At 36.2% G+C, this 15,770-nt stretch overlaps 1 protein-coding gene across 1 annotated transcript; it reads right to left on the reverse strand.

The window, feature by feature from the left end:
* Nucleotides 1-4,100: 4,100 nt before the first annotated feature.
* LOC133173580 (pneumococcal serine-rich repeat protein-like) lies at nt 4,101-13,471 on the reverse strand. Its single transcript, XM_061308560.1, has 11 exons — nt 9,973-13,471; nt 9,702-9,805; nt 9,501-9,565; nt 8,467-8,636; nt 8,181-8,292; nt 8,054-8,070; nt 7,684-7,816; nt 7,283-7,410; nt 5,383-5,426; nt 5,102-5,152; nt 4,101-4,687 (listed from the first exon to the last, which is right to left on the reverse strand). The coding sequence occupies exons 1-11, from the start codon at nt 13,469-13,471 to the stop codon at nt 4,676-4,678; spliced, it is 4,335 nt and encodes a 1,444-aa protein (XP_061164544.1). The 3' UTR covers nt 4,101-4,675.
* Nucleotides 13,472-15,770: the final 2,299 nt, after the last annotated feature.

The raw sequence follows: 15,770 nt of genomic DNA on the forward strand, positions 1-15,770 counted from the left end.
AAGTTGAAAAGTCTGGGTTAGGGTTAGGGTTACCCTAACCCTAACCCAAGCTGTTGATTTTGGTAAAATCTTGAGATTTCAAATTTTCCAAAAGTTCCTTGGAATTCTTAAGTATCCACATCTGATTTACACCACTTCTCGAATATATTGTTGCACAGTACTCTTGAAGTTTCTCCTTCACAACTGTTAATATCTTAGTGAGGAGTAAAGAAAGAGGCTTGGTTGAACATACACTGGAACCCGCTATATATCTTTGTTTGTAAGGATTTTTATGAAGTTTCGGAATCCAATATAAATATGGTAATTCAAATTAATTTTGGTTGTTTGGAATATTAAAAATATTCAAAACTGACATATGATTTTGAAGAATGTCTTCCTTAGAAAGGGAACAATGAGTATAAGTTGGATTACCACTTGTAGCATTAAATCCAAGTTTCTCTAAAATACATTTAATATAATGAGCCTAACAAACAAAGACAATGTTGTTACCTGCTTTGTCAGCAGGGACCATTACGTACTAATCATGTAATCTATCTAATTCTTTTTTCACTCCTGGATTATTGAATACAGAAAGATAGATATTTCTCATATTGCCCCTCAATCTTTTAATGTGCGATTTTAACATACATCTGATACATTTAATCCATTCTGACAAAGTGTCAATGTCTTCTTTTTCATGTCTGGCCCATCGCCTGGCGTAATCCTCTACAGAATCCATAATATTTATGAAATTCCGACGCCAGTTGAAGGATCGGGGTTCCCTATATTTAGGACCTTTTAAAATTAGTGATCTAAGGTCCTCATTATTAACTATATTTACGTCACCAGTAATAATGTGTCCAGCAGGACTATAGTTATAGGGTGAAGAAGAACATGAACACGATGGAGGATTATGTTTCAGATATATCCAGGCCCTGTAAAGTTTTCTTGTAATAAAAAATTTGGAAGCAATAGTCGATGTATATCTGTAGGAAATACAAGGTGTAGTCTTTAACTTGAAATATGGCGGAATACAAGACTGGGCCCTTTTGTGATTAAGAATATGTATCAAATCTCACGCACTTGTTTCATTTAATCTATACTATCAAACTGTGCTCTTGCTTTAGTCGTTTTAACAAAACTATTTAAACTATTCCATGTAGTTCATATCCACATTATTCCGTTCTGCGTAAATTTAGCGTAGAATGGGATTCAAGAGTAAGTGATGTTTATGGTTGGCTGATCCTCCACCCACTTTCTTCATGTTTTATGCATGATCTTTTTCCCATCTTTATAAAGTTTGTTATTTCTCTTATTTGTAGTAAAAGTGTGTAACGTTGCGTCTTTTCATTTAATAGGGCTACCAACCTTTTAAAAATGTCATCAGAGAAAGAAAAATGAAGATAGTCCACCTTAACGTCTCATTCTTGAATTCGACGATCGAAAGATCTACGCGCAACGAGATGTATATGTAAATCAACTTTGGACAGTTCAAAATAAAAAGAAACTCAAAGAGAGACGCTTCATAGCAAGACTATGACGTGTAAAACGATGCATTATTATAATTTTTTTGTTATTCTTATTCAAAGAGTTTCTTATTCTAAAACAAATCATTCTTATTCGATATAATGTGTTTCCTATTGGGTAAGTTGTTGTTCCTATTCGATAAATTGTCATTTTGATTGGAAAAATAAGATTCCTAGTCCACGTATGTTATACGATTCCTATTCGATAATCGTGTAATTTTTATTCGATAAGGCATTATATGTTTTCGAATAGGAATGATATGTTTTTAATAGGAATTGAATATGAATCATTTAATTATCGAATAAGAATGACAAAATTATCGAATAGGAATCACATGTTTTCGAATAGAAATAACAAATTATCGAATAGGATTGATAAATTATCGAATAGAAATCACAGTTTTTTGCATAACAATAACAACTTATCGAATAGGAATCATATTTTCTTGAGTAGGAATGATATGTTTTAGAATAAGAATAGCAAATTTTTTTAATAGGAATAACCAAAGAGTATAATTTAATGGAATGTTTTACACGCCATACAAAACAGCAGTTAAGATTATTAAAAAGTATAAAAATTAAGAAGAATGTCAAAGATTTGATAGATTTGTGAATGAATCGAAAAGCAACGTCATTAAAACTGTGTTGACGTGCAACGATAGACAAACATCTTCCCTTATTTAATGTAGAAATATACCATTATCATCTGTATGGGGTTTATGTCTCCCTGTTGACTCGATACGTAAGAGCATGTTCTTCGTAAAACAATATCTTCAACGAGGCTTTACCAGTCTACAAGAGTATCATCAATCTCGTGAAAAGTCAGCATTTCGCAAATTCTATGATCGATACAATGACATTGTTTGCAAAAACATCATGTTGTAGTTGGGCGTAATGTTGACTAACGCCTTTCATAAGAAGTGTTAGGCCATGTTTTCATTCTGAATCGACTATACGGATTTCTCCGTTTACTGGTACCCGACAATGACAAAGGGTACACGGCAGGTGTGACCGGTCGACAGGGGTTGCTTACTCCTCCATGTCTCCTGATCCCACTTCTGATGTGTTCAGAAGTCCGTGTTTGCTCTGCTCACAATTTGTCTTGGAGCATGATTATTGTTCGTTATATTTATTTTTCATGTAAAATATTGGTCTGATGACCAGGGTCTTTATATACATTTATGTATCTCATAGATATAATACTGTAATATATAACACATTGACGTAAAAAGAACTACATTGTACATGGTATTTACCTATTTACTATGTTTCAAATAGCTGCAGCTGTTCCAAGAAGGATACAAAAGAAGATGGGCGTACTTGGCGTGCGATCTGCAGGAATCACGCGTACGAAACATTCATGGTTTAAATGTCCACGATTTGGTCTACTGACCAGAAGTGGACAGACTTTATAAAGTTACGAACATAGGAAAATATTTAGAATTACATTGAAAAAGCTTTCAAATTTGAAATATTTTAGTCCACTTATCTTAATAGTACGATAACACATATATACTTCACATAAATGATAAACATCAAAAAAGATAATAGAGTATGTTATAATTATGAAATGAAGTTTCAGTAGGTTTGAAAATTTGCTCTTGCTTTCCGTGCAACAGAACCAAAATCTATCTCTTTTGAAAGTTATAAATCAGTAAATAAAATTCAACTGATACACAACTTGATTGTTTGTATAAAAAAAAATAAATTGCTCCATGCGAGGATCGAACCAAAAACTTTTCTACTCCTAAGGTAACGCATACTACTGGGCTATCACCGCTATACAAACACTTCGGAATTTAAAACGAGAAAGAAGCAACGCATTTACACATTGGTATTTCTTTGGAAAGAGTTCATTTTTTATAGTCTCTGGGTCTTCTCTCCATTTTTTACAATGTTTGTTTGTTTCTTTGAATACAAATGCACTCGTCTTTTTAAAATCGTGGAGAGATGACCCAGAGGTAGCAAATTCTTAGAAAAACGTGGTTAAAAATGTAACATTTTGTACCAAATGACTCATCTGGCCATGTTTCAAGTTATTTTTAAGGAAATCAAAACACACTATAGGGAAAATATTTTCCTTTCCTATTTCATAGGAACACAATACATCAAAAGAATGTTAAAATTTAATTTTACAGTTCAATAAAGTTTTCACTTTTCAAGTGCGTCCCGATTCCTGCCGAATGTCAATCAAAAGCGCCCTCGTTCTTTATATGTGTAGATAATATCTGTGGTTAATAATGCTTCAGCTGACATTTCATATTATATATGTGAGTAATTTGTGCATTTGAAAATGTACGTAATATTCGTCGTTCGAAATGTTGGCTGTAATAATCGATCATTGAAGGAAAAGTGATATTAAAATATATATATTTTTCAGAGAGAGATAGAGTTTAAATTCATAGGAACAATAAAAATTAAAAATTAGATGCTCATGTTTATATATTATTGTTGGAAAAGGATTTTTTCGTAAATGTCCATCTTATTTTGGAAATGGGCAACTATCCGCTTCAAATTCTCCATTAAATATCAATTGTATTCGTTTCCTCTTTGATATTTAATGGAATAAAACACAAAGGAAAAAAGTCCCACTAAACTTTATTGTTTTCAAATCATATAAATTTTTTTATCAAAACGTATAAAAATATAAATATTTGATTTTCGATGAATTAAATATAACAAACATATTATGTCAAAGTTTCATAATGATTGCACTACAATAACGAATTCATACTGATACAAAATATACACAAATACCCATATATATGTAAAAGACAAAAAATGCCCTTCAACAAATCTGCAGCGAACACTATTCCATAATCGAATAAGTATAGCACACATAAATTAAACTCTGACTTCATAAGCTATAGTATACTTATGAATTTTTTTTCGGCAGTAAAAACAGCGAAATCTCTGTATATATCATTTTATGGCAATCTTTAAGTTAAACGCCATATGATGTTGTATTAATTTGATTTACTTGAACGAAATATTCATTCGCGTTTAATCACCTTTCACACATGTTGAACAATCTCAATTCTTTGAATGAGATGGTCTTACGGACACAGGTAACAATCATGATACGCATGAGTAAGTATCATCTCGTTTATTCACACTTGGCAGCATTCACACCATGATGAACATTCCTAGCACATGATCAGTATTGCTTCCTATGTGTCACTCTGAAATGATAAAAGGAAATATGCAGATTAAAAGAAATATTTAAAAATAACGATTGAGGAAAACCATATGGTTAAACACTTTACTTTGCATTATCATCTTTTTTTATTATTATAATTTTTCAAAAATAAAAATTAGGTATTTCGCTGTAAACGAAAATGTAATTCGGTATCGTAACCTGCCAGGTAAACAACAAGGTAGCCTGTGGGTGTGTTCAAAATATCCCAAACAAAACTCAGATTTCAGAATATATGCAACCACAGATAATTTGTTTTCTAGGAATGTAAAGGTATGACGTCTTCAATTTTATTAAGTTTATGAAGAACAATAAATACCAAAGATAACATTTGAACTTGTACCTTTCCTACTTAGTAATCAAAATGACTAATAAGCCTGATTAAGTCGGTGTTACTTACAACAAATGCCGGATGTGGAGACCGGTACATTTGTGGGCGTGGCATGCGATACTGCAAAGAAAACGATGGAGATTTTTTTTTTTAAATCGGTATCAGTTTTAATATTACATTTCACAAAATTCTTATATTATGAAAATTCGAAGTTGAAATTAGGTGCAAATATATATATAAGAAATGAAATACGAACTATTGCAACATTATTTCGCGAACTTTATTTTTCAATCATTACAAATTAAGAGGTCATAAACGAAAATAAAGCTGATGTTTTCATTTCTATTTACCTCATCCCAATTTTCAAAACCAGCAGCATTCCAAGGGGCGTTTCCTGTATCAGAATAAACATATAATTGTTAAATAAATAAATGATACAATTAATAATATATATCATAAACACCCAAAAAAGACCTAAGATATATATCAACGGTATATTTTCACAAACAACTTTTTTTTTTATATAAAAACTCATTATAAATTTAAAAAATGAAACCATCTTCCAAAAATTACATCAATACCGGGTGTATACATATTTTAATGCTGTTCTTTAGAAAAAGCTTAATTTTGTGATATCATCATGGTAACGCCCATACTTGTTAATGCTCGGGTGACTCTCGGTTACAGTAAGGGGATGAAGGGTTTTCAATAGATACACCCGAAACAGAGCCATTACCTCAGAATCTACGGAGTGAAAATCTATAATGGGTGTAGAATGACCGACTTGACAGTTTAATGTATTGATACACCCTTAGGGAGACAGAAGTTTATGAATCCACGATCAGGTGTGATCGAGTAAACAAAACAACAAAGGGAGATGTCACAACTGGCGGGGCCGCAGATCTAATTTCACTGCTTACTGCCATGAAACATGTCATCCTAAATTCTAGTTTTATTTGTATATCCGGCTCGTTTACTTAAATCATCATAGATAACAACTAGCCAAGGTAAAAAAAAAAGTCTTATTTGTATTTCCATGGCTAACGATACAAACAGAATGCATTTTGATATTTTTTCGTCAGCAAACATACTTCATATTTGAATTCATTTTACGTCCTGATGAATAGCCTGGAAAAGTTTATTTCAAAATCACCTGGATTTTTTTCTTACATAATAAATTCATATTTAAAGTACAATCGGGTAAATAATCATAAAAATTCTAAAAGGCCCTTTTTATTGCTAGATATTGCGACAAGTAGACCACTGAAAAAATTCAAGATATAAAATCAGATAAACAGTGTAGTTTTAGCTGCACGTCACCAGTCACATAATGATGGCCGATCACTAGCTGCAATAATGTAGCCCTCTCCGATTTTTTTTTATCTGATATTTTCTCTCCAAAAAAAAAAAAAAAAAAAAAGGGAGAGGGCTACATTATTGCAGTTAGCCGATCACAGACTCCAGATATGAGCGGATCCAGGAATTACAATTAGGGGGCGTGATTTTTACCCCAAGGTCGGGGGGTCTGGGGGCCGCCATTAGTCCCCCAGTAAATGCACTTGCCCTGGTTGGGGTTTAGGAAGCTTCTGAATTTGGGGGATCATAAAGTAATCCTAAAATTGTTCTCTTTATCGGATACTTTCAGGAAATTTTAGCAGGAAAATTAGCATTTTATTGCACTTAAAACGCACTGGTTTTGACTAATTACTAGTTTTTTATAATTCCTAAAACAAAGAATCGAAGTGTCCGTTATTTTATTAAATAAAATGCACAACATGAATTGTATCTTTTTTTTTAAAAAAGGCATTTTTATGTTTATTCTATGCGTATTTGATGAAAAACCTTAAGATAAAATACTCTTTTAAACATTTCTTCTTCACTTTCCAAGGTTATTGAAAGATGATTTTTTTTTTTCAAAAACCTGAGACAGGTAAAGCGACTTCTTGAAATCTTTAGTTTTTTTCGGTATCAAGTTGCTGGTGGAAGGTCTGAATAATAGATTTTGCAAAAGGTAAACCTTTCCTCCTGTAATATTGGTTAAAATCAAGTAAAATCCACGTAACGCTGATTATGCAAGAATATCAAATTTTCTGTATCATAATTTTATCCATTTAGGTATTTTGATATGCACATTTTAAATACAGTGACAGTTTTCCCTTTTTTCATAGTAAAACAGTTGCTCATGTGCAAATCTTGAAAAATTCTAAATCCGCCAGTTCCAGATGCAAAGATAATTTAAGGTCTACTCACCTTTAAATGCTTTGGCTGATGGTAAAACTTCCATTTCTAGATTATCTGGCATAAAGTAATGATGTTTGTAGAAACCGTGATTATCATATTTGTATGGCAAGGAAAGATGGGGGTAGTTCTTAGCATCCCTAAAAAAGAAATCATCAAAGCGTGTTTGAAATATTTGTTGCACTACCAAAAGGCAGACTTTATCTGAGATTATCATAACTGTATATTTTATATTCTTCTAAAAAAAATAAATGCTGCTTTCTCACGTACTAGCAAAATATAAGAACGCAATAAAGGCTCTTCCTGCACGGTCACGTACCCTAAGAAGTGTATGATAAATGCTGTCTACATTTCATTACCAATTTCATAGAAAAATACATATCTATTTATTTATATTTATTTGGTTGCCTCACCAGTCGTCCTCCTCCATAAGCCGTTTACTCCGGCGATGCCTCCTCGTTAAGATACAGGCCAGAGCCACGAGGAACGCTACCAGGAAAAACACAGGAATGCCGATTGCCAGACCAAGGATCAACGAAAAGTTGTCTACAAAAAATCACAAAATAAAAATCCCGCAATCATTTAATACCAAAGGTTTCAAATTTGATGCTAAAGTAATTACTTTGCGCTAAATTGACAGTACAATATTTATTGTATTATAAATGACTTGATGACTTGGAACAATATGCGGAGACGGGAAAATGTTTATTCTAAGAGACTAAAGCTTGACTACACCATTAATGAACAAATCTCTTTCTCTGTAGTTTGTATGTACGAACTTACCACTTTTAACTATAGGTCTGAAAAAGAGAAAAGATATGAATGAAAACTCTCATAAGATTACATCAATATCGTTTTTATTTGATTCCAAAAATGTATATCAAATAATATCAATGGGAAAATCTCTTACTTGCAGACAGGGACTCCTGAGGATTCGACCACACATACAGTGTCGGAGGAACAGGCGCTAATGGAGGTGTAAATCTGACAACTGTCTGTTACTGTTCCTCTTTCTAATTCAACTGAAAAACGTATTAAACATGTTCCATATTTAAAAGAGTTTAATATACAATAATATATCAGCAATAATAGTAAGCCGGCTTAAAAAAGGACTGGAATAAATTATTCCACAATCCTATTTATCTTTCATCTTTAACTGATGCTCCAGTGGTTGATCCCTGGCTTACTAGAATTACCTGTGTTACTTGACCCCGTGGGCTCGATGCTGCCTTTGCTCGCTTGCACGGCCTGGTTATCCAGGGTGACCGTTTCTTGTCGCTGGACAAGAGCCTGTACAGCACCGATTACCTCCCCTGTAGACTCCGAGTTAGTTGCGAGGGTGTAATTAACGATCAAACTACCAATTCTAAAATAAGTAGATGAAAATATTGATTAAACAGCAAATCATCATCTACCTGTAGGAACCGAGATGTGGTACCGTAAGTAATCCACTCGACGAAAGATTGTTTATCATGTAGGACAAAATGCACAGCTTTAATATCAGAAATAAACAAAAATCGATACTAGATGTAGCAATAGACTGAAAACTTTGAGAAAATTATTGAAACTGTGCCTTTTCCCTTAAATTTCAAAAACTTAAAAAGTTATTTGGATCTAAAGAAGAAGCTAAAAATGATAATTGTTGCACGTAACTAAAAAAAGTTATCATATGAAAAACGTTTTATGCAATAAATGAATTTAATTTCAAGCTTCACTTTGAGAATTAATAAGAAGTATTCAAAAACAAATATATCATGATTTACTGTTCCTGTCTGAGGAACGGATATCCATATATCTGTTTATGCTTGGTAATATTTAAGAATTTTAAAATCGCTGTCTCGTTTGTTGGGCATGCGCAATCACTGGGTATGGATTTGGCGAAATCATGAATTAGCGGTATACATGTCCGTGAAGTATTTTTTATTCATGAATCAGCGCATCGTTGTCTGCGCCAAAGCCGCTAAAATAAAAAGCCCGCTTTTTTTAAGTACACATACAGTACGCGAGGCACCCCGTGTTAATTTCAATAGTTCCCGCCCACTAACGTGAGACACAAAGACAGCCGCACGAGACTGACATGCATAATAGGCTCCTGAACTTTCACTGGGCAAAATTTACATTCAGGTGTAATTATCAAGAAATCAACTCACCTAACTTTCAAAGAGTTATAATAGAGAAAACAATTAAAAATGTAAATATTTGATTTTAAACAAAATGAATCGAACTGTACCTCATGTACAAAACTGTGAGAGAAGCAAAAGTATTTCCAAGCTTTCTTCTGTAATAATCACTCAGCTGAAATAGTTAAAATAATTTAATTTAAAAAAATCTTTCTTACGCTACATTTTATATTTCAAATGATTAAAAAATCGAAGAAAACTATTATTATTAATTAGCAGAATTAAAAGATGAAAGGAAATGACAACCATACCGATTTTTCTACTTTTACTTTGTAGTTGAGGTACACCTGGCTGGTTTGGTCACTTAAGTCCACATTCGGTTGAACTGTAAGCGTTATCTGCATGCCAAAAACAGCTAAAACCAAAAAATAAAATACCCCTACATATCCAGATATGTAATTAACATACAATAGTGCTTTAACTATTCCATAAACTTTTCCACATAATTTGATACTGTAAAGCGCATTATACTTTTTAAGATAAACTAAAAAAACGAAACGAAATCAAAGTAAAACAAATCACCAGCAGGTGCCTGGGTTGTAGAGGGCTGTGTACTTGTTGAAGTTGAGTCTGATGTGCTTTCTTGTGTGGTGGCTGCCTGAGTACTGTTAGTTGTGGCTTCTTGAGTGGTGGCTGCCTGAGTACTATCAGTTGTGGCTCCTTGTGTGGTGGCTGCCTGAGTACTATCAGTTGTGGCTTCTTGTGTGGTGGCTGCCTGAGTACTATCAGTTGTGGCTTCTTGTGTGGTGGCTGCCTGAGTACTATCAGTTGTGGCTTCTTGTGTGGTGGCTGCCAGAGTACTATCAGTGGTAGCTTCTTGTGTGGTGGCTGCCTGAGTACTATCAGTTGTGGCTCCTTGTGTTGTGGCTGCCTGAGTACTACCAGTTGTGGCTCCTTGTGTTGTGGCTGCCTGAGTACTATCAGTGGTAGCTTCTTGTGTAGTGGCTGCCTGAGTACTATCAGTTGTGGCTCCTTGTGTTGTGGCTGCCTGAGTACTACCAGTTGTGGACCCTTGTGTTGTGGCTGCCTGGGTACTTGCAGATGTGCCTCCTTGAGTCGTAGCTTCCTGAGTACTTTCAGTCGTGGCTCCATGTGTTGTAGCTGCCAGAGTACTATCAGTCGTGACTCCTTGTGTTGTAGCTGCCAAAGTACTATCAGTCGTGGCTCCCTGTGTCGTGGCTGCTTGAGTACTATCAGTCGTGACTCCTTGTGTTGTGGCTGCCTGGGTACTTGCAGGTGTTGCTCCTTGTGTTGTGACTGCCTGAGTACTTTCTGTTGTTACACCTTGTGTTGTGGCAGGACTACTATTAGTCGTGGCTCCTTGTGTGGTGGTTGCCTGAGTACTATCAGTCGTGGCTCCTTGTGTTGTGGCTGCCTGAGTACTACCAGTCGTGTACCCTTGTGTTGTGGCTGCCTGGGTACTTGCAGCTGTTGCTCCTTGTGTTGTGACTGCATGAGTACTTGCTGTTGTTATACCTTGTGTTGTGGCTGGACTACTATTAGTCAAGGCTCCTTGTGTGGTGGTTGCCTGAGTACTATCAGTCGTGGCTCCTTGTGTTGTGGCTGCCTGAGTACTTGCTGTCATGGCTCCCTGTGTCGTAACAGCCTGAGTACTATCAGTCGTGACACCTTGTGTTGTGGCTGCCTGGGTACTTGCAGTTGTTGCACCTTGTGTTGTCGCTGCCTGAGTACTTACTGTTGTTGCACCTTGTGTTGTGGCAGCCTGGGTACTTGCAGTTGTTGCACCTTGTGTTGTGGCTGTCTGTGTACTATCTGTTGTTACACCTTGTGTTGTGGCAGCTTGGGTACTTGCAGTCGTAGCTACTTGTGTTGTGGCAGCTTGGGTACTTCCAGATGTGCCTCCTTGAGTTGTAGCTTCCTGAGTACTAGCTGTTGCAACTTGTGTTGTTGATGACTGGGTGCTTGCAGTTGTTGCACCTTGTGTGGTGACAGACTGAGTACTTGCTGCCGTAGCTCCTTGTGTTGTAGAAGCCTGAGTACTATCAGTCGTGGCTCCTTGTGTTGTGGCTGCTTGGGTACTTGCAGTTGTTGCACCTTGTGTTGTGGCTACCCGAGTACCTGCAGTTGTTGCACCTTGTGTTGTGGCTGCCTGAGTACTTGTAATTGTTGCACCTTGTGTTGTGGCTGCCTGGGTACTTGTAATTGTTGCACCTTGTGTTGTGGCTGTCTGAGTACTATCAGTCGTGACCTCTTGTGTTGTGGCTGCCTGGGTACTTGCTGTTGTTGCACCTTGTGTTGTGGCAGCTTGGGTACTTGCAGTCGTAGCACCTTGTGTTGTGGCAGTTTGTGTACTTCCAGATGTGCCTCCTTGAGTTGTGGCTGTAGCTGTTGCACCTTGTGTTGTTGCTGCCTGGGTACTTGTAGTTGTTGCACCTTTTGTTGTGACTCCCTGAGTACTTGCCGCCGTAGCTCCTTGTGTTGTAGTAACCTGAGTACTATCAGTCGTGGCTCCTTGTGTTGTGGCTGCCTGGGTACTTGCAGTTGTTGCACCTTGTGTTGTGACTCCCTGAGTACTTGCTGTTGTTGCACCTTGTGTTGTGGCTGCCTGAGTGCTTGCAGTTGTTGCACCTTGTGTTGTGGCAGCTTGAGTACTTGAAATCGTAGCACCTTGTGTTGTGGCAGCCTGTGTACTTCCAGTTGTTGCTCCTTGTGTAGTGGCTGTTTGAGAACTAGCTGTCGTGACTTCTTGTGTGGTTGCTGTCTGGGTACTTGCAGTTGTTGCTCCTTGTGTGGTGACTTCCAGAGTACTTGTAGTTGATGCTCCTTGTGTCATGGTTGCCTGAGTACTCAATGATGTAGCTGCCTGAGTACTTGCAGTTGAGGCTTCTTGTGTGGTTGGTGCTTGAGTACTTGTAGCTGTAGCTCCTTGTGTAGTTGCTGTCTGAGTACTTGCTGTTGTGGTTCCTTCTGTTATCACTGTGTGAGTACTATCAGTTGTGGCCTCTTGTGTTGTTGCTGTCTGAGTACTGACAGTGGTAGCTACTTGTGTGGTGACTGTCTGTGTACTGACAGCTGTTGCTCCTTGTGTTGTCATTGTCAGGGTACTATCAGTCGTAGCTGCCTGTGTGCTATCAGTCGAGGTTGCCTGGGAACTGATAGTTGTAGCTACTTGTGTTGTTGCTGACTGAGATATGTCTGTTGTTGCAACCTGTGTGATGGCTGCCTGAGTACTTAAAGTCGAAGCTTCTTGTGTGGTGGCTGCCTGAGTGCTGACAGCTGTTGCTCCCTGTGTCGTGGATGCCTGGGTACTGTCACTTGTTGCTGTCTGAGTACTTATAGTCATGCCTTCTTGTGTTGTAGCTGTCTGAATACAGTCAGTTGTGGCTTCTTGTGTTGTTGTTGACTGAGTACTGTCAGTTGTGGCTTCTTGTGTTGTTGTTGACTGAGTACTGTCAGTTGTAGATATTGTAGATACTTGTGTACATAGAGTTGTGGCTCCTTGTGTTGTGGCTGCTTGAGTACTTGTAGTTGTGGCTCCTTGTGTTGTGGCTGCCTGAGTGCTTGTAGTTGTGGCTCCTTGTGTTGTGGCTGCCTGAGTGCTTGTAGTTGTGGCTCCTTGTGTTGTGGCTGCCTGAGTGCTTGTAGTTGTGGCTCCTTGTGTTGTGGCTGCCTGAGTACTTGTAATTGTGGCTCCTTGTGTTGTGGCTGCCTGAGTACTTGTAATTGTGGCTCCTTGTGTTGTGGCTGCCTGAGTACTTGTAGTTGTTGCTTCCTGTGTTGTAGCTGTCTGAGAACTGACAGTTGTTGCTTCCTGTGTTGTAGCTGTCTGAGTACTGACAGTTGTTACTTCCTGTGATGTAGCTGTCTGAGAACTGACAGTTGTTACTTCCTGTGTTGTAACTGTCTGAGTACTCTCTGTGTAGCCTCCTTGCGTTGTGGTTATTTGTACACTATCAGTGGAAGCCGGCGTACTTTCCGTAATAATTTCTTGTGCCGAGGTTTGGTGAGCCAAAATTAACAAGAAAGAGAAGACGCAAACTTGATTTGTAAGCGAAGTCATCTGAAAAATACATTATAAATAAGGTATAAATTTTAAATATATTTATATATTTATTATATATATCAAAAATGTCTTTCTATGGAATTTTTGGGCATTATTTCCTCATCCTGTACTTGTATCAGTCGTAGCTGTTAGGCATTGACTGCCTCTCTAATTCTCGGCTTGAAATGTTAGGAACTTTTTTTCAGTTTTAATTACATGTTTGCATCTGCAACCTATTTCTAATGAATGTACATACTGTATGTACCAATGCCATGCATTTGTAGGACATGTACCTAGATCATCTTATAATGTTTAGTTTAACGTTTGCATCGGTTTTCAAGGTGTGACCGGGTTAAATAGAACGTGTCTTAAATTTACTGATTACCTATTGATTAGGAAAACAGGATTGCGATGAATCTTTTTAGGAAAAAGATAAAGTTTTATATATATATTTAAGGAATGTTTTTAAGTTTTGTGTGAGTTATTGGTGTGTAAATCACACAGACTTGTCACATAGGCATATTTCATGAAGCGCGCTAGTTTCTTTCTTTTTGTAATTTAATCCAAGATGTTCAGTGTTTGGGTGTATTATTCAAGATATGATTTACTGTAGTCTTTGGATTACTGTATATCATTTATCTGAACAACGTTTCATTGAAAATATACTAGTCCTGTACTGATGTATAGAGCATTTGGTCAAAGATGTTCTATTCGCTCAAACTATTCATGTCTAGCAGAGAGAATGTCCAATGGCTAAAAAATACCAGGTCAAACAGTACATTTTGAGGGTAATTTTCAATGAATGGACGCCAAGATTCACCTTTTTGTGTTCGAATTCCATTATAAATACAATGAAACTTCTGGAGAAGCACCCCTTCTCTAACAATACGGCCAATATTAGCGCTAGTCAATGGACCAGGACGGTTTCGGGCAGTGACCTTTTCTACCCCGATCATATAATTGAGGGCGTGTCTAATTACGAATTTAATGCATGCATATATTTAAAAAAAAAATGAATTTGACCAAAAACAAGAATATGATATGAAGTCATTGGTCCAGAAATACATGTCATTTGATTTAATTTAATTTATGTGACGCAAAAACTTTTTGAAAAAGAGTATTGTCAAAGACGGTATGATTTAAAAATCAAATGTGTAAAAGAATTTTTCTGAAAAGGGATGTATGTGTTTTATAAGCAGTGTCAAATATATTGTTCAAGCAGTTCTACAGATTTAAAAGGACATCATGATTAACCATTTAGATTATTAATCAATATATTGATAAATATAGTTTGCGTATATAAATAATCTAAATATTTCATTGTAAAATATTTTTCTTATATACTATAATTGTTCAATAATAGATGTACAATATTCTTATTGTAATATAATTATAATAAGTAAATAATATTGAATAGTACAATTTATTTTCTCACCTTGTTCAGTAAAGTTTCTCGATCAAAATGATAAAAAGTAGCAGGTACACTAAATCATATAAATCCCGTAATTATTTCTGTACGAAAAATTCACCGGCTATACATGCTTCCAAAAATGTTGTAATAACGCTGAGTGACTGTGAGGGCTGTGCCGGGGTTTGTCATGCGTGATTCGGGGATGCCCCACTGATTTCATTGATGTTTCGTTAGACTGAGATGCCTCCTGTTACGGTTATACTGTGTGTAGGCACTGCCGTTCTACTTTTTAAATGACTGTATGACCTTTTAAATCGGATGGAATATATTGCTATTTACTACGTAACTCGCCTTCCACATGAATGAAAAAAATTCAGGTGTGTCTACCGTTAACTCAGCTCTTATGGAAGCAACACCTTACGGTGATTTAAAGAAAATACCATTAACATTTTTTTAATGAATTGTATGGTGATGTGAATAATGTATTTTGTCCATAAAATTAATAAAGAAGAGTAAATATGATATTTGGGCCATTGACTTTATTATGTATATAAATATGAGAAATGATAAATCCCCAAAGCAGATGTATGTGGTACCTCCAGCCCCCCCCCCTTTTTTTAAAAAAAAAAAATGTTTTGTTTCAGTTTATTTAGTCTAATAACAAATTTTGAAACCAATAGATATCGAGGATAGAGGAGTGTATTTCACAACTTGTATGATGTATTGAAATTTCGGACGAAAGAAACCAACGGAGAGCATGAGACAGATCTGACATGATTGTAACTTAAACAAACCTGGGCTTAATCATACATACGGTGTTTACTGTTCACCATTTCCCCAACTCTCAGACCGTCCTATTTACACACAGTATACAGAAAATACTTGGACAAGCCATTCAATTGCTCA

The sequence above is a fragment of the Saccostrea echinata genome, unplaced genomic scaffold (assembly GCF_033153115.1).
Source record: "Saccostrea echinata isolate AGI-Se365-2 ecotype Australia unplaced genomic scaffold, CSIRO_AGI_Sech_v1 ptg000056l, whole genome shotgun sequence".
Lineage (NCBI taxonomy): Eukaryota > Metazoa > Mollusca > Bivalvia > Ostreida > Ostreidae > Saccostrea > Saccostrea echinata.